The 16,921-nt window shown below is 49.5% G+C and overlaps 5 protein-coding genes across 18 annotated transcripts; 2 read left to right on the top strand and 3 right to left on the bottom strand.

The window, feature by feature from the left end:
- Positions 1–4,014, top strand: FOXG_18215 (lysine-specific histone demethylase 1). Its single transcript, XM_018398269.1, has 4 exons — positions 1–23; positions 73–281; positions 342–795; positions 878–4,014. Exons 3-4 carry the CDS (start codon positions 491–493, stop codon positions 3,837–3,839), a joined length of 3,267 nt encoding a protein of 1,088 aa, XP_018235106.1. The 5' UTR covers positions 1–23; positions 73–281; positions 342–490; the 3' UTR covers positions 3,840–4,014.
- Positions 800–5,744, bottom strand: FOXG_01951 (F-type H+-transporting ATPase subunit gamma). 3 transcript variants are annotated; one of them, XM_018379094.1, is made up of 4 exons: positions 5,490–5,744; positions 4,612–5,198; positions 4,423–4,556; positions 800–4,370 (listed from the first exon to the last, which is right to left on the bottom strand). In XM_018379094.1, the coding sequence occupies exons 1-4, from the start codon at positions 5,543–5,545 to the stop codon at positions 4,242–4,244; spliced, it is 906 nt and encodes a 301-aa protein (XP_018235107.1). In that variant the 5' UTR covers positions 5,546–5,744; the 3' UTR covers positions 800–4,241. The 3 variants fall into 3 exon arrangements, with proteins under 3 accessions (XP_018235107.1, XP_018235108.1, XP_018235109.1); XM_018379096.1 differs by having other exon boundaries at positions 3,956–4,370; positions 4,612–5,443; positions 5,490–5,739; XM_018379095.1 differs by having other exon boundaries at positions 4,612–5,744.
- Positions 5,745–6,050: 306 nt separating this feature from the next.
- On the top strand, positions 6,051–11,163 carry FOXG_01952 (DNA topoisomerase I). Of its 9 annotated transcripts, XM_018379097.1 has the most exons (6): positions 6,051–6,475; positions 6,640–6,863; positions 6,929–8,536; positions 8,607–8,858; positions 8,912–9,361; positions 9,415–11,163. In XM_018379097.1, exons 1-6 carry the CDS (start codon positions 6,421–6,423, stop codon positions 9,553–9,555), a joined length of 2,730 nt encoding a protein of 909 aa, XP_018235110.1. In that variant the 5' UTR covers positions 6,051–6,420; the 3' UTR covers positions 9,556–11,163. The 9 variants fall into 9 exon arrangements, with proteins under 9 accessions (XP_018235110.1, XP_018235117.1, XP_018235115.1 ...); XM_018379104.1 differs by having other exon boundaries at positions 6,929–8,858; XM_018379101.1 differs by having other exon boundaries at positions 6,098–6,475; positions 8,607–9,361.
- FOXG_01953 (licheninase) lies at positions 9,374–12,041 on the bottom strand. 4 transcript variants are annotated; one of them, XM_018379107.1, is made up of 3 exons: positions 11,930–12,040; positions 11,510–11,727; positions 9,374–11,453 (listed from the first exon to the last, which is right to left on the bottom strand). In XM_018379107.1, the coding sequence occupies exons 2-3, from the start codon at positions 11,604–11,606 to the stop codon at positions 10,429–10,431; spliced, it is 1,122 nt and encodes a 373-aa protein (XP_018235120.1). In that variant the 5' UTR covers positions 11,607–11,727; positions 11,930–12,040; the 3' UTR covers positions 9,374–10,428. The 4 variants fall into 4 exon arrangements, with proteins under 4 accessions (XP_018235120.1, XP_018235119.1, XP_018235122.1 ...); XM_018379108.1 differs by having other exon boundaries at positions 10,019–11,453; positions 11,510–11,683; positions 11,930–12,012; XM_018379106.1 differs by having other exon boundaries at positions 11,510–12,041.
- A 699-nt stretch (positions 12,042–12,740) lies between these two features.
- Positions 12,741–16,742, bottom strand: FOXG_18216 (uncharacterized protein). The gene is made up of 2 exons (XM_018398270.1): positions 13,352–16,742; positions 12,741–13,258 (listed from the first exon to the last, which is right to left on the bottom strand). Exon 2 carries the CDS (start codon positions 13,116–13,118, stop codon positions 12,807–12,809), a length of 312 nt encoding a protein of 103 aa, XP_018235123.1. The 5' UTR covers positions 13,119–13,258; positions 13,352–16,742; the 3' UTR covers positions 12,741–12,806.
- Positions 16,743–16,921: the final 179 nt, after the last annotated feature.

Here is a 16,921-nt window from a genome sequence, read left to right on the forward strand (position 1 = left end):
GCCGCACGTGATTGAACTTAAAGGTTGCTTTCCTTATTCTGAGGGGCTGAATGGCTGATGATGGATGGCAAGTTCCTCTAAGGCAAAGGAGACAGTCTTTAACAACTGAGTTGTCTTCTGAAATAACTCACGCTGAACCAACCATGGACTAGAAATTGTCCAAAGAGTCGATATCGAGAAAAAGCATGTTGCTGTAACGAGTCTATCCACTCAAATCTTCTCACTGCCTACCTACCTTAGTACCATACTCATTAATCCTCGACATCGAACGAGTTTGAAAGGTTGGTCATTTTATACATGTCCTCTAAATTTCATATACAAACAAGCTGACTATTCAGTAGGGTCCCGAGTTTTCTTCAGTTCTTCCGCATAATGCAACTTTCCTCATTTCATTCGGCTCTTAACAATACTCTTCCTTCCGCCAGACAGTAGCGGCCGCAATTTCAGACAGACCAAATACCCGAGGAAAACCTTCGAAACCAACGCCGCTATGGGGTCAGACTTTGGGCAGAGCTTCCGTAAGGGGATTGGCATTAGGAAGAGGGACTTAGACGATAAGGACGCCATTGATTCGCTGACTCCGTCCGACACTATTGTTATGTCGAATCCCCCAGGTCGTATATCACCTCCAATCACTCCTGATGTAGTTTCGGTGCCTCAGTCGCGACAAACTTCGACAGAAATAGCCTCTGAAATTGCGCCAGAGATTGTCGTGTGGACTGAGGATATGGATATCGACAACGCTAGTCACGTTGAGTCTGACGATGAATTGTCAAGCATCAAAAGTTATGCCGAGTGAGTGGTCTAATGCCTCAACTTTACGTGCTCAATGACTCGACAGAGCCTTTCAAACCCAACAGTTTCTAACTGTGCGCAGGGAGGAGCCTCCTCAAAACGACGATGACCCAACGCCATTTCGGGTATCTACTATAGAGGACGCCATAGGCTCTCTTCCCTCGAATCTCACAGAACTATCAGACCTCTCATCGATACCTTCGACGGTGTCGAGCAAGGTTACTACCCCTACGCCAGTCGATACTGATGGTGCACAAGAAGAAGACCAAGACCAAGACCTTTCAATCGACGAGCAGCCACAGTCCCATCAACAATCGCCTTCTCATGATGCCGAACGCTATAACTTCAACATCAGACCGAAGGCTTCGGTACCAACTGATATGTCAGCATACCAATATGCGTCAGAATGTGTTTTGGCCGCCGAGTCAAGCCGGCTCAACCCATACGCTTTACATCCGGAGGAATATCACCTCCTCCGTCATCACATATCTTATACGCAAGTTACAACATATCTCAATATTAGAAATGGTATCATACGGTTATGGTTCCAACACCCTTGGATCGGTGTGACCCGGCTGGAAGCGGTTGGGTGTGCCAACGCTCGCTGGTTCGATGCAGCGAGTGTTTGCTATGATTGGCTTGTTCGTCGAGGCTATATCAACTACGGATGTGTGCGACTCTCCGAAGCTGAGACAGACGATACTGTTGCGCCGGTTGTCAAGAGACAAAAGACAATCGCTGTCATAGGTGCTGGTATCTCCGGACTGGGCTGCGCTAGACAGCTTGAGGGGTTGTTCAGGCAATTTGCTGATCGCTTCCATGAACGAGGCGAGCCTGCGCCTCGAGTGGTTGTGCTGGAAGGACGAGCTCGCGTTGGAGGAAGAGTATACTCTCGCGAGTTCCAGACCAAACCAAAAGAAAAATCACCAGCTTTTGAAGGCAAGCGACACACTGCGGAAATGGGCGGCATGATCATCACTGGGTTCGACCGGGGAAACCCTATCAACATCCTGCTTCGTGGACAATTGGGACTTCCTTATCATGCACTGACAGCCGATACTACAATCTACGACAACAGTGGAAGAGCAGTTGACCCTGTGCGCGATCAGCTCGTTGAAAAACTTTACAATGACTGTTTAGACCGAGTCAGTGAATACAAGCATAAGAATCAACTTGCAAAGCTTATTGAAGGTAGACGAGACCTCATCGAAGAGGGGCGTGATAGTCCTGGAGACGGTAGCAAGACAATGTTTCAGGAAGAAGAGGCTGCTGCTGCACAGCAAGATGCACCACCAGTGGCACAACAGAACATCCCAGCAAAGGTCAACCTGATACCAATATCGTCAGACAAGCTCACGGGTCGGGTTCATATGGAGCCTGGCACTCCCGCGACTACTAAAGCCTCCGACAAAGCAAAATTGATGGGCTGGACAATACGAGACTCAGCCGACGGAGAGAACATCGATTTAACATCGGCAGTGAATGAAGAGGGGGCAACCTTGGGATCTGTTCTTGATAACGCCATTTCCCAGTACAAACAAATCATTGGGCTGAATGCCCAGGATCACCGACTGATCAACTGGCACATTGCCAATTTGGAGTACAGTAACGCTACAAGCTTGCACAACCTGAGCCTCCCATTGTGGGACATTGATGCAGGCAATGAATGGGAGGGAAGCCATACAATGGTCGTGGGCGGTTACCAAAGTGTGGCTCGTGGCTTGGTTCACTGCCCGAGCTCACTTGACCTCAAGACTAAATTCCCGGTCAAGAGCATATCCTACCATACTGGAGAGGGCATGGCGTCAGCTGCGATTGAATGCGAAGACGGCTCAGTAGTGGATGCTGATGCCGTGGTTTGCACTATTCCGCTCGGTGTTTTAAAACAGAACAATATCGTCTTCAACCCACCTCTTCCATCATGGAAGACTGATGTCGTTGAGCGACTTGGATTCGGCATTCTGAACAAGGTTGTTCTAGTGTACGATAAGATTTTCTGGGACCATGACAGACATATCTTCGGCGTCTTGAGGGAGTCTTCAAACCGGCTTAGTACCTCACAAAAAGACTATGCCGCGAATCGTGGTCGCTTCTTTCAATGGTTCAACGTATCCAACACAACAGGTCTTCCATGTCTCATTGCTTTGATGGCAGGTGAGGCTGGTTTTGAGACAGAACATTCAAGTAACGACAGCCTTGTGGCTGAAGCAACGGAAGTACTACGCAGCGTCTTTGGCCAGGATGTTCCCTATCCTGTAGAGGCTATGGTCACCCGCTGGGGTTCAGATCGATTCGCCCGAGGTAGTTATTCTTCTGCTGCTCCTGGGATGCAGCCGGAAGACTACGATGTCATGGCCAGACCTGTCGGAAACCTCTTCTTTGCTGGTGAACATACCATTGGTACGCACCCAGCCACGGTTCATGGGGCGTATCTGTCCGGTCTAAGGGCAGCTTCTGAAGTGTTGGAGACCTTGATCGGCCCCATTGAGGTCCCGACACCGTTGATCCTGCCTCGAGATTCTGTGCTGCTGCGCAAGCGTAAGGAGCCTGCCCAAGATCAGCAACCAGCACGACTCCAGGCCTATGAAAACGAGATTCAGACCTATATACAATCGAAACTCGGGGACCGACCCTCTCGTCCGGCTAAAGTTGCGGGTAATGCGTATATACTTTATAGCAAAGATCTATTCGACGTTGCGAGGAAGAAGTGTGAGGAGAATCGGAAACCAGGCAAAGGTGGGCGTGCTGTCCCCAACGAAGTCCGGATCATGACTAGTAAGATGTGGAAGGACGCTTCGTCTGAGGAACGCAAGCCATATGAAGACCAGGCAACGGAGCAAAAGCGCGGGTACGCTGAAGCTGTTCAGGCATGGACCCGGGCCACCGAACGATGGGATCAGGAGGCCGCTGCGCTGCGAACAGCTTACGAGAAAGAGAATCCCTTTGGTACCGCCAAGATAGCAGAGGTTCCTCACGAGAGTTCCAGCAAACATCGCAGGACGAGACACATAAGTTATGCGGAGGACAGTGACATTGGGTTCTGAGATTTGTTTCGACGCATTCCATACCCTCTCGATTGGGTGTTGATGGCGTTTCTGGTTTCTGTGACTACACTTAAGAGATTGCTTCGTTTTGGTTGTTGATCGTTCTCAAAATATAATGGTATCGGTGTTCGGCGTTTTCAGATGAGGGTGGTTGACTTATAACTTATACTTAAATTTATCTAAGTTTTTTACCATCGAAATCCTTACTTCCGCTAACAGCCATCGAGAGGCAGTGTTTGTTCTGTTTGTTTTTGTTTTTTTGGACTGCCGTACATTGACTGCATGGGCTACTAAGGAATTTATTGAAGGCTTTGATACAATGGGGGAAACCATACATGGATGGTAGCCCGATGACATTTGTTACAAAGGGAAGCATTACACCCCATCTTGTTCTCCCACTCCTTACATGTCCGCAGAGGCAGTAGCACCAGTGATAATCTCAACCAGTTCTCCGGTAATGACGGCCTGTCGAGTACGGTTGAAGAGAATCTGGTACTTGTTGATCATCTCACCAGCGTTCTTAGAGGCGTTCTGCGGGAATTGTCAGTACCAGCCATGAAAGTCACAACCTAGTGATACTTACGTCCATAGCGTTTCGTCGGGCAGACTGCTCGCAGGCGTGGCCCTCAGCAAGAGCCCAGTAGAGGGAGTTGGCAAGACTGTACTCGCGGAGGTTGCCAAGAACCTCCTCGTCAACCTCGAAGGCAGAGAAGTTGGCTATGATTGAGAGTTAGACATATTGGCGATAACTTTCACATCCAGGGAAACTCACGGGACTGCTGGATAGCCTCCTCGGAAAATGCCTCAATCAAGGAAGCCTCGTAGGTCTGAGCGTTAACGAAGCTGTTGTACAGAATCTTGATGTCGGTGTACTCAGTAGGAAGCTGAATAACCTGGTCGGCGATGGCCTGGGCGTCGGCAAAGGTGGGAACATCCTTGCCAATACCAGCGAAGCTCAGCTGAATAGCCGAGGCGTTGGTTCGTGAGAGCTGAGCCTTGGCCTTCTCACCAATGAGGACGAGGTCGAAGCCAGGCTGCTCGGCGTGAAGTCGGCGGACATATCGGGACAGACCAGAGTGAATACCACCGCAGAGACCCTTGTCGGAAGAGCAGACGATGATGAGGGTCTTCTTGTCCTCAGTCTCGAGGGCCTTGGTCTCAGCGGACTCGTAGACCTCATTAGAGGTCTGACCGTACTTGCGAGAGTCGTTCATGGCGCGCTGGGCTCGGGTGAGCTTGGTGGAGGCGACAATCTTCATGGTGTTTGTGATCTTCTCGATGTTTCGGATGGACTTGAGACGGTCCTCGATCTCACGGAGAGTCGCATAGGTGGCAGCGGAGCTGGGGACGGCAGCGGCCCTGGAAGCGCGAAAAAGGACGTCATCAGCATTTTCCTTCTCTTTTGTTTTTTTCGGACGATTATTGGTGATGATGGTGTTGAGATATTCCCCTCAGAGCATTCAATTGCCTCTCATAATTTTATTGCAACTCGGTCGATATTGGGCGGGCGTATGTACTTGTGATGATGTGGCCGATGGTCGAAGGGTTGAAGTGCTCAACCGGCAAACAAATTCTTGGACTTCCCGACAGCCGAGAGAGAGCCACTGGATACTCAAGGGGAGACGGAACTGAGGGAGGAGAGAAACTTACCGAGCATTAGCTGCGGCGGCAGCTCGAAGAGCTGGTCTGGCGGCTCGTGACAACATCGTGACTGAGGGATAGGACGTAGAGAAGGAGCCTCTGCCAACGGTGGCCCAATTGATCGCGATATACGGATCAATTGATAGAGATGGGGTCGTGTAAGGTCGGAATATGAGGTGTATTGGTCGCTGCGGACTAAAGCATTCAGGTTTGCTCTCGCTATTTTCCCGGGTAAATTAGGTAGCCGACCGGAACTTCTAGGCGTTGTGCTTGTCCAGACACAGTGAGCTCCAGTAATGATTTGGTGCAGTCACGTGATGCAGCCTTCAAAGCTCCACTTAAGCCGCAATCGCCCCGCTTCCTTTTTTCTTACTGCATGCATGACTAAGGCAAACAAAGCTCTTTAGGCCCCCCAGTTTTCATCCTCTGTGTTAACTCTCCCCTATCCAATCACATAACAGAATTCTGCTTTAGCCCCATTACTGAGTCGCTGCAACTGCTGCGCAACACTTGGCTGAACCACTGAGAGCCAGCGCTGCAGTGCCCACACTCACTCTGCCTGTCTTTTCACTCAGGTGCCTCGTAGGTCCAGTCCTTTCTCGCCTCGCCTTTCCGTCGCCGGGTCCGGGCCTGTCTTGGTCTTGGCCTTAAAGAAAGCAGCAACGCTGCCTCTCGACTTATTCTCCCCAATCCCATTGTTGCTGATTCCCTCCTCTCCAGCTTTCGTGAATATCGTCAAACGCACCCTCTTCTCCTACACAAGGCGTTGAGGGGATCATTTCCTCGCGCTTTTTCCTTCGATATTACGTTTTTCCTCCGTTTGCAGAGGCCTGTTCTTCGTTCTGTCACGCTTTCGCATCTTCAATCCCAGTCCTTGACCTCATTGTACTTTGGTAGGCGACCAGCCACGGAACGGAAACTTGCCTTGAACTTCACAACCATGAGTTACAGCTCTGACGACGATCGCCCTCTTGCGAGGGCCAACGGCCATAGACGTGAGTTGTGTTTTTTTTGTCAATTATCATGCTGCTTTGCTGGGTTTTGTTCGCGCGCTCATGCGTCCTCATCACGTTGGCGTTTTCAAAACAAAGTTTAGCTACAACACCTACCACGCGCATGCTTTTGCTGGTCCCTGTTCTAACACATGGAATCCCTACAGTCTCCTCGTCTAAGATTTCTCGTGCCGAAGATGATGCTCTGGATCAGCCAGTGCCCAAGCAGGCTGCTAAGATGGCTGGTCTGTCGGTTCGCAATGGTCCTCTTGAAGACGCAATGGACATCGATGAACCGGCTACCAACGGAGCTAGCAAACGTAAATCGCGTACCTCTATCAGCAAGGTCAACTACAAGGACGATGAGTCTAGTGATGATGCTGCCCCTCTGGTTCGTATTCATGACACAGGAAAACCCTTCCTGTGGGGTCAGGTATGCTGACGATGCTATCGCAGGCCAAGCGGCAAAAGAAGCAAGCCAGCAGAGTTCCCGAATCCGACTCCGACGATGAACCCATCGCAAGGGCCCGAGGAAAGAAACTTCCCCCTTCCTACGACGAGACTGCTTTGCCCGAGTCCTCTGGCGACGATGACGAGCCCCTTAGTGTGAAGCTCGCGCAAAAGAAGCGTGACATGGAGAAGGAAGCTGAGAAGCAAGCCAAGGTGATCCGAGCCAAAGAAAGAACCAAGAAGCCTGCGACAAAGAAAGCTGTCAAGGATGAGTCCGACGACGATGTTCCACTTGCAAAATCCTCAGCGAGTAAGCGTCGATCTAACGGTACTGCTGCGAAGCGGAAGTCGAATGGTGTCAAGAAAGAGGAGTCAGATTCGGATGCGCCTATCTCCAAGAAGGCCAAGGCTAAACCCACCTCATCTGCCAAGAAGGCCGTCAAGGCAGAATCCAAGAAGGCCAGCGAGAGTGAGGACGAAGAGGAGTATGCTTGGTGGAACGCACCAAAGAAGGAAAACGACGATATCAAGTGGACAACTCTTGAGCACAATGGCGTTCTTTTCCCACCTGATTACGAGCCTTTGCCCAAGGACGTCAAGATGCTCTACGATGGACAACCAGTTACTCTTGCTCCCGAGGTTGAGGAGGTTGCCACCTTTTGGGTTGCCATGATGACTCCTGCATCCTCCCATCACCTAGAGAACCCTGTTTTCCGCAAAAACTTCTTTGAAGATTTTAAAGAATACTGCGACAAGTACGGTGTTACAGATGCGCAGGGAAAGAAGGTCGCTGTCAAATCGCTTGAAAAGTGCAACTTCGACAAAATTTACGCATATTGGAGCGAGAAGGTCGAACAGAACAAGTCCAAAAACATGACCAAGGAAGAGAGGGAGGCTGCAAAGGCGAAGAAGGATGCCCTCGAAGCCCCCTTCACTCACTGTTTATGGGATGGTAGAAAGCAGAAGGTTGGCAACTTCAGAGTCGAACCTCCCAGCTTGTTCCGTGGACGTGGTGAACATCCCAAAACCGGTAAAGTCAAGCAGCGTGTCCAACCCGAACAAATCACCATCAACATCGGCAAGGGTGCCAAGGTCCCAGAGCCTCCCAAGGGACACAAGTGGAAAGCTGTGCAGCACGACCAAAAGGCAACCTGGTTAGCCATGTGGCAGGAGAATATCAACCAAAACTACAAGTATGTGATGCTTGGAGCTGATAGCGATATCAAAGGTCAGAGTGACTTCAAGAAGTTTGAGAAGGCCCGGGAACTCAAAAAGCACATTGACAAGATTCGCAAGGACTACACCAAGGAGCTTAAGAGTGAAGTGATGGCAGATCGTCAACGAGCCACCGCCATGTATCTGATCGACAAAATGGCACTTCGAGCTGGTAACGAGAAAGACACAGAAAACGAGGCCGACACTGTGGGTTGTTGCTCTCTCAAGTACGAGCATATCACACTTGAGCCTCCTAACAAGGTTACATTCGATTTCCTCGGAAAGGACAGTATTCCATATAGAGAGACTGCCATTGTTGAGCCTCAGGTCTTTAAGAACCTCAAGCTTTTCAAGAAGGCGCCCAAGACTACGGGAGATGATCTCTTCGACCGCCTCAACGTCAGTTTCTTTTCTTTTCTTTTTTTCCCCTGTCCGTTGTATAAGAAGTTAGTTGCTGACGGAATTATAGACCTCTCAGTTGAATAGGCATTTGACCGGCTACATGAAGGGTCTGACCGCCAAGGTTTTCCGTACTTACAACGCTTCCTGGACAATGTCAGAACTGCTCAGGAAGCTCGCTTCGGATCCTCGCTCTCGCGGCACAGTTGCTGAAAAGGTAAAGTTGTACAATGACTGCAACCGCGAGGTTGCCGTTCTGTGCAACCATAAGCGAACCGTTGGTGCTGGGCACGAGCAGCAAATGGCCAAGCTTGGTGACAGGGTAAGTCTGACTTGTGCCTAAGTCGACCACTCCAGATACTGATTCTTTTCTAGATTAAAGGCCTCCGCTACCAGCAATGGCGAACAAAGATGATGATTCTCGATATTGAATCTGGTTACAAGAAGAAGAAGGGTGCCGCCTGGTTCGAGAGGGATGAGGACTTAGATGACGAGTGGGTCAAGGAGCACCAGCAATTCTTACTTGAGGAGCAGCGTACAAAGATCACCAAGAAATTCGAGAAGGACAACGAAAAGCGCAAGGCGGACAAAGAAAAGCCTCTCCCCGAGAAGGAGCTCAAAGAACGTCTTCAGGCTGTCAAGGAGATGGAGGCCAAGTTCAAAAAAGAGAACAAGACCAAGAAGGTCGAGGCTGAAGGCAGAGGCGTTACTGTCGACAAGCTTCTAAAGGCTGTGGACAAGTTTGATGAGCGCATCAAGACACTGGAGCTTCAGGCCCAGGATCGTGATGGCAACAAGGAGGTAGCCCTCGGCACCTCCAAGATCGTGAGTACCACTGAAAACCCGTTGAAGATCTTTGACTGACTTGTTATTCATAGAACTACATTGATCCTCGCCTCACAGTGGTCTTCTCCAAGAAGTTCGACGTTCCTATCGAAAAGTTCTTTTCCAAGACTCTTCGTGACAAGTTCCGATGGGCCATCAAGTCTGTTGAGGATGAGGATGACTGGACCTTCTAAGTTCTCCGTGAGGGTATTGGCGTATAAAAAGAAAAGTGCGGGAGGCTTTTGGTTCTGTTGCTTTTATATTAATTTGCTTGCTTTTTTTTTTCTTGGAAGTTTTGTAAGAATACTCGGATGTTGCTTTCGACATGAGCAAGGGCAAGATCAAGGAGACAAGAGGAGAAAGCACACCGAGCGAAGCGCGAGCTCGCGATGTGCTTTTTGGGTGCAGGGTGAACGGCCGTAGAACGGAGAACGCAGAACGCAGACAACGAACTCGCAGGCGCCGAGATGGGTTGCTCGGAGCATTTAAGGGGATTATTGGCGGCAGAGATTTTAGTATCATAGAAATCATACCTATAGAACAAGCACTTCGCATGTTGCTGGAGTTTTGGTGGCCTCTGGAAAGGGGTTGACTCCATCCATGGCTCTGCTAACGCTCAAGCATGGACGAGACGGGCACGATTCTGATAACTATATTTACCAGTGCTATTTTTTTTCAACATTTGTATGCCGAGAAGAATGTGTGTTCCATCTTGGAGTGTACATTGGTCCTCGTTGAATATATATGTTGATTCTTTCATTATACACCGCCTGTCTATCTAATGTTTGCCATGCGTCTATTCTTTACACCCAAATGCATTGCGCCGTCGCTAAGAGCAATATGTCAAACCCAAATACCAACCAATTGCAACTAAGTGCCCCAGTTCCAGAAACGCCAATCAACCTTGCCATGTCAATAAGGAATCACATCCATACATACTCGCGGTGTTGTCTAGAGGTCATCCATATGCCGGACAATGTACATGGGCCAAAACCCAAGACAATATATGCTGTCGAATCGTAATATATAGGTCATATACCGTGAAGTGAAGTCAAAGTGTTTCTTCTCTAGAAGAAACGACCAGCAAATGCCATAATGCCGGCCAAGAAGGGTATAACAGCAATAACGTTATGTAAAGGCTGAAGAACGAAGGCGCTGTTCTCGGCGGGAATGATTTTTCCCTTGGCGTTGAGCCTCCAGCCTTCAGGGATAGCTCCGCCAGAAGGTCGGGAGCCGGTCCAGGGCCATCCCGTCTGTGTAGCTGTAGCGGGACTTCCGTCCTCGGCGATACCTCCGACAGGAACGTTTCCATCTGCTGTAGCGACGGTTCCTTGGGCGGTAGCAGTGACGGTCATGGCATCGCCGTTTTCGTTTCCGTTGATCTCACCGCCGACAGATTCGATTGACTGCCAGGAGCCAGATGTGTCCTTGTATTTGTACTCGTCACCAGTTGAGTAGTCCGTGACAACGACACTCTTGACTTTCATGGTGAAGGGGCCTTTGGAGTAGTCTGTTGGTCCACGGGCCCATTTGACGGTGCCTGCGGAGTTTGTATTGGGGTCACCACCAGCCCAGGCGCCGAACTTGACTTGCATCGGAGTTTGAGGGTATTGATTATCCTCGGCGTCGCCAGCGTTGAGGGTTCGAACGACAGTGCCGCCAGCCATCCAGACGATACGGTCCTTGGTCCAGTCGATGGTATATGTAATCCACTCGCCCTGCGTATTCGTCACGTCGTGAAACTCGCCGCGGTTGTACGAGGTCGTCTGGCCCTTTCCGAAGTAGTTTGACTGGATCTCGTCATTATCGGAGCCGAGCCATTCAATGTCGATCTCGTCGAGCACGTCGGACTGGAGAACGAGCGACGATACGATACCGGCTCCGGGAGCAGCCTTCATCGTAATCTCGACACGGCCGAACATGATGTAGAAGAGGGATGCAAGCTGCGGCGCGTCATTGGCGCGGGCGACGGTGAAGGAGACGCCCTCGCTGTCGTATTTAGGCGATCCGGAGGCTGCGAAGGAGTTTACCTCGCCTTTGGAGAAGTCGATGTCGATGCTCATGCCGAGGGCATCGTCGCTGGGACAGTTGCCTATAAGTGTCTGGTTAGTGGGATGATGGGTTGACTGGTTGATAAAGTGTGCGTACTGTTCTGGAGAGGATTGCATTTGCTCCATGTCTGGGCTGAGACTGCAGTAGCAAGCAGCAGTGCGGCTGCGGCCGAGACTCTGGATATCCATCTCATGTTGGGCTGTATGTGCTGTGATGGGTAGGTATGGTATGGTATGGTATGGTATGATATGTACGGTGAGCAAGTGGCTTCTAAAAGCCAACGTCGTCAATGTGAGTATTACTCTGTTCTTCAACTTGTCTCGGGTATCGTTGTATCAGTACTCGATAATGTGTAGTAGCACAAGGAAATAGACTCGAGGCTTATGGTGATTGTTGGTGTAAGGGGAGGAAGAAGTGGTGAAGATGCAGGCAGGTTCCCGTTCAAGACTAAAAAGTGAAATATTACGAGCAAGACACGTCACGTCACACGCTTGGCAATGGAAATTCAACGCTCACCGTTTTCCGGTTTCTTCTTGGGCTGCCGCGTAATAGCAATTGGCCCCGTCCTTGGTTGTTTTGGCGCCCGAGGATGATCAATTGGGAGGTTGGGAGCGTTTCTTGTAGATAGATTAGATATTGGGATATTAGTGCTGTACCCAATTCCGCGTTGCCGGGTGGCTGGGAAATCGGGTGGCTGGGCTGGCCCGGCCCGTGTGGCGCTACGGGATCCTGGCACCGTTGTTGAAACTTTGATTACCCTGTACCGTGGTGGTGCCTGGACATGAGCTCATATCACCACTTGACATGATAAGAGTCTGGATGGTATTAGTATTACGGGTTAAACGTTGCTGACTTCGAGTATTTGACGTCGTCAATCTTCAACAGGCTTGTATAGCGTCGGCATGGTATATGTGTTAGGGTCCTCACTATTTCTAGGCCTGTAAGACTAATAACATGTAACTTTTTGTACTCACCGAGTTCTCGACACCAAACAATCAACAGAAGTTATTTGGTGAAACGTCAAGTTCACACCAAAAATCTCGCCATGACCCATTTCAATATACAACACTCCGCTAATTCAAGGTCGTGATGTCAATGTCGCATTCTCAGTGCCCGACTCGACCTCAACTTGTACAACGTCAAGAAGACGAAAAGGTGTTTGTTTCAGATAAGTAGGACAATATCTCCCGCACATATCAACTACGCAAATCTTGAAATACAAGCTGCGCAACACCATCGACGGTCATCTAGACTGGTCTCGCACTGATCTCGATCCTCGCAACGGCATGCAACGAAACATCCCTTACTGAAGTCTAAATCGTCATCACTCAATCAGAATCAATCGTCAATCTACTGGCATGTTAGGGCTAGATCTCTTGTCTCACGAAACACTCTAAAAATGCGCGCCCTCGCATAAAGCGTACAGCCACAACCACTCTATCCAGACCAGATCCAAGACCAACACGTGTAAGCCATGTCGCAGATCAGCCCTTGCATCATCTCTGGCACCGTCATCACTCGCATATAAGCCTCCATACCATCTTCCATCTCTCTGCCTCAGAATTTGCTGGAATGGTACGAATCGCTCGTCCGTCGATGTGAAGTACCCTACACCATCCATCTGGGAAGTCATCGCGATTGGGATGACATACATAGGAGTGCATCCATCACCTACACCGACGGCAGGCAATCGAGTCACCGACATTTTGACCACCCAGCAAGTGGGGGAAGACGTAAAAGAAGAAAGTTGACGAGGAAAAAACCAAATCAGTACGACCCCCGCATCAACATAAACTTTGCTTCCATTCAAAAACTACTTACCTACAGGTGCTAACTGGGCCGAGTCTAAGCTCATGGGCGAGACAAATAAGCAAAGAGAATGCAAGTGAGCCAGAAAAGACGCAGAGAAAAGAAAAACAAGGGCAGAGCCACACTCACCCTACACTAGAGCCATCCCATCTGACGACAGATAGATGATCAATTCCATTCCGTTCGTGTTCATGATAGGTATCTATATGCCAACTCCATTATGCGTATGTTATGGAGCATCATGACAACATTTCACTGCACAAACGCTGCCCTCGCAGTCGAGCTGACCAAGCAGATGCAGGTCCAAAATCTGATTCACGACCTGTCAACAAAGACAGCACCCAATCAGCATCCCCAAATACGCCGTGAAACCTTTTTTTCAAAAGACCTTTTATGTTATCCCTCGCATATATCACAAAGTGACCGCCATTCTACGTACGTCGCGTCTGGTGGGCATAAACATTCCCGACGGTACAGAACCCTCCCCACTCCTTGCACTCGTCGGATCCCGATCGATTCACCGTGATCCCTTGCTTCTCTTTCCGTGCCTCGCCGCCACATGAGGCCATTCGGGGATATTCCTCTCCCCTACTGCTTATCCCTTAGTGAGAGACAGTCGATTCCCCACCCTCGCATATCGTCCTCACCACTTCTCGAATCCTGCATGCCCTAACCCCACAGAGCACTCCGAAGCCAACTCCCCGTGGTTGCTTTGTCTGCAGGTTATGGAACTAATCATGTATGGAGACGAAGCTGCTTGGCTTGGTAGATCCAAGTCAGTTTGCTCATCGGCTAGTTGACAAAGCTCGACATGTTGTGTAAACTGTGGAGGCATGCAAAAGTTGATATTGAAAACCCAAATCCGTATCATTGATACATCTGTGCCACTGAACTCCAGTATTTGACGTCAAACACTTACTTATTCGACATGTTTCAGACATCCACTCGGATATCTCTAACGCTTTTTTGTCCCCTCGTCATTGGCTCGATCGTTTCATCTTCAGCTGAGCAAATCTAAACCTTTGTCTCGGCCTCGTGTCATGTTGCGTTACTTGTCCCTCAGCCCACACTGTTGAGGCCAAACCTGACATTTTCCGGGCATGCGACATGCATTAGACACAGTCCGTGATCCGTGACCGCTTCATCTAGGCAAGACTCGTTGGTCGTGACATGATAGGTCTAAGGTACACAACCATGAGAATGGCAAATGGCCCTCGCATAAGTCATATGTAATGTATCACATCATATGATGACATAGGAAAACATGACATAGAGAGAAAAAAAAGAAAAGAATACTAAAAATGGTTAGATGGGGGAAAAGAGGCCACAGAAATGAGAGCGTAAAAAGCAAAAAGTTGAGGCAAAAGAGACGACGAACCAGGACAGGACAGGACAGGACAGGACAGGACAGGACAGGACAAGACAAAGCAAATAATTAGCCGATCAGTTCTCGGTAGGCAAACATGGTGAAGCCATAACTGAATCCTTCCAACCAACCTGCTGAGTGGGGGTTCAAAGTTAATGAATTGGTACTCTGTATCTGTATCTGCACTGGAGCTCGCTCGCTCGCAATCATTACAGATAGGTAATAATGATAGACTGTTATGCCGAAATGACACACCATCTCATCTATCGGCATCATTAAACTTAGTCTGGGCATTGAGCCGTTGCTCTCAGACTCATCAATCGGACTCTTGCGGACCGCACCTCGTCCGTTCATCTCATGCGGGTTGGCCCGGAGCTGCCGTGCGCATCAATGGATGGATATATCCATCAGTGACAAACGATAATCAAAGAACTTGCCATCTTATCCCGAGACTGGTATAGTTCGTCCATGAATATCCCCAAGTCATCATGCTATTTTGAAATATTCGGGTTTCGCCAGATTCGATTTGAATTGCACCGTCGTATTGAGCCTCCGCTTCGTCTCAGAGAACCAGGCAAAGGCATAAAAACGTTCGTAAAGACCCATTACGCACAGGCACCTATTGACTACTAGGTCTGACTCTGACGGAGGCGAGCCGTCAACGCATAGACGCATATTAAGAAAGAGAGAATCCTAGATTCATATGCTTGCTCGCCAGGGGTGGGACGGACGGACGGGCTCAGACTCAGAGGCAAGGCAATCAATCTTCCACCCACTCCAGGTACACCCATACCTGAGACAGACACTGCCCTTCCATGCGGTGTGAGAAGTGAGAAGAGGGAGGTATGTACAGATAGAGACAGAGGCAAACAGGAAAGGCTTGCAATGAGGTGACGAGCCGTTTCTCTTTGCTTTGCTTTTTCTCATGCTTGTGGGCTAGGCTATGGTGGTAGCAAAGTATCAATCCTTGAGCGTGAAACCACCAGGCGTTGAGATTTTCTTTTTTCTTTCCAATTGTCGGTAGTTGTCACATGAAAAGAGATGCCACAGGGATCCGTCCCGTCTTTTCACATCCTTGAAAAATTTACTTCTTCTTTATTGTTGCTGATCATTGCAATACAGTACATTGCATCGCAAGCTAAACCATTGCCTCTTGTGCGAGGTATCGAGGTATTCAGTGATTGCTGCACACTAATGCATAGGTAGTCGAGCTCCGCGTTCGTTTGGTTTATCAACCATAACGCTGCGAAATTGCGGACCCTCTGCAGGTGCAACATCAAATAATAGTCCAACAGAGTGAGGCTGGTTGACTTAGTAGGTAGGCAATCCAACCTCTCGATCCATACCGAGGGTCTCATGAAGCATGCATCCCAATCACATTCAATTCATTGCAGAAGATTCAAGTCACGCACGGAGCCCAAGGTCCGCCATTGACCCCGACAGCATCTCAAGCCTGTTCCACGTGGGTTGGTAGGTTGGCAGCTTTCATCGAGGGCATGCCCAAGACCGTGCGGTGTTGGTTGATAAGGTTGACGGGAAGGCCACCAGACTACTCACATTGACAGGCCGTACTAGCATTGTAGACTGTACCATAGACCAAAGGCTTGCTGGATACGGTTGAGGCAGAATCGCAGTTTCGTTTCGGCCTCTGTATCTCGCTCGTATCACACGTGCCCCGGAAGGATCTATTCCTATTAGGCGGATGTTGTGCTTGATGGTGAAGCTCAAAGTGCTCCATCAACAGCAATGCAAAATGTCTTGCATCAAACAAACCACAAAGGAACTTGCTCGACTCGTATGGACCGAGGCTCTTGACCTCCCGCTCCATACCGTAGTAGATCGTCAACATGGATTGATAGGAACTCAATCCGACTACCAGTTCATCTTCTCGAGCGTCGAGGTATGATCCTGCGCGATGCTGGGGTGCGATGTGAAACCTTCGAGAAGTCCCAAGGACATGGTCGGCGGAATGGCCAGTCGTCTTGGACAAGGTAAGTATTATTAGCGTTGGTTCCGGTTACCATCCAGCCAGGGGGTGCCCCGGCCACCAGCTGATTTTGAACTTTCTCCAGTCCTCCACACAGACGGTTCCTCATTTTATCTCTGTGGTATCACGCTCTTGAGATGACTCGCGGTTGAGTGGGCCACCCATTCATATCGACTTTTATAGACGGAACAGTCAAATCGAATCGTCCATGTGCAACTATCACCAGCCAGGCACGTCCGATTCTGCATCGCGAGTCTAGCCAGCCATTTCTCCAATCGAAGGCCAGTCTGCGAGTTTGGTATGAAGAGCCGCGGGTGGGACAAGGTAACCCCACTAATTCTCATGC

The sequence above is a fragment of the Fusarium oxysporum genome, chromosome 5 (assembly GCF_000149955.1).
Source record: "Fusarium oxysporum f. sp. lycopersici 4287 chromosome 5, whole genome shotgun sequence".
In the NCBI taxonomy this organism is placed as follows: domain Eukaryota; kingdom Fungi; phylum Ascomycota; class Sordariomycetes; order Hypocreales; family Nectriaceae; genus Fusarium; species Fusarium oxysporum.

Coding starts and splice junctions, on each gene's coding strand:
- FOXG_18215 (XM_018398269.1), top strand. CDS start 491: ATGGGGTCAGACTTTGGGCAGAGCTTCCGTAAGGGGATTGGCATTAGG. Junction 796..877: donor AGCATCAAAAGTTATGCCGA/GTGAGTGGTCTA, acceptor AACTGTGCGCAG/GGAGGAGCCTCCTCAAAACG.
- FOXG_01951 (XM_018379094.1), bottom strand. CDS start 5,545: ATGTTGTCACGAGCCGCCAGACCAGCTCTTCGAGCTGCCGCCGCAGCT. Junction 5,199..5,489: donor GCCGCCGCAGCTAATGCTCG/GTAAGTTTCTCT, acceptor TCGCGCTTCCAG/GGCCGCTGCCGTCCCCAGCT. Junction 4,557..4,611: donor GGAGGCTATCCAGCAGTCCC/GTGAGTTTCCCT, acceptor TCTCAATCATAG/CCAACTTCTCTGCCTTCGAG.
- FOXG_01952 (XM_018379097.1), top strand. CDS start 6,421: ATGAGTTACAGCTCTGACGACGATCGCCCTCTTGCGAGGGCCAACGGC. Junction 6,864..6,928: donor GTGATGATGCTGCCCCTCTG/GTTCGTATTCAT, acceptor ATGCTATCGCAG/GCCAAGCGGCAAAAGAAGCA. Junction 8,859..8,911: donor TGGCCAAGCTTGGTGACAGG/GTAAGTCTGACT, acceptor ATTCTTTTCTAG/ATTAAAGGCCTCCGCTACCA.
- FOXG_01953 (XM_018379106.1), bottom strand. CDS start 11,606: ATGAGATGGATATCCAGAGTCTCGGCCGCAGCCGCACTGCTGCTTGCT. Junction 11,454..11,509: donor ATGCAATCCTCTCCAGAACA/GTACGCACACTT, acceptor AGACACTTATAG/GCAACTGTCCCAGCGACGAT.
- FOXG_18216 (XM_018398270.1), bottom strand. CDS start 13,118: ATGTCGGTGACTCGATTGCCTGCCGTCGGTGTAGGTGATGGATGCACT.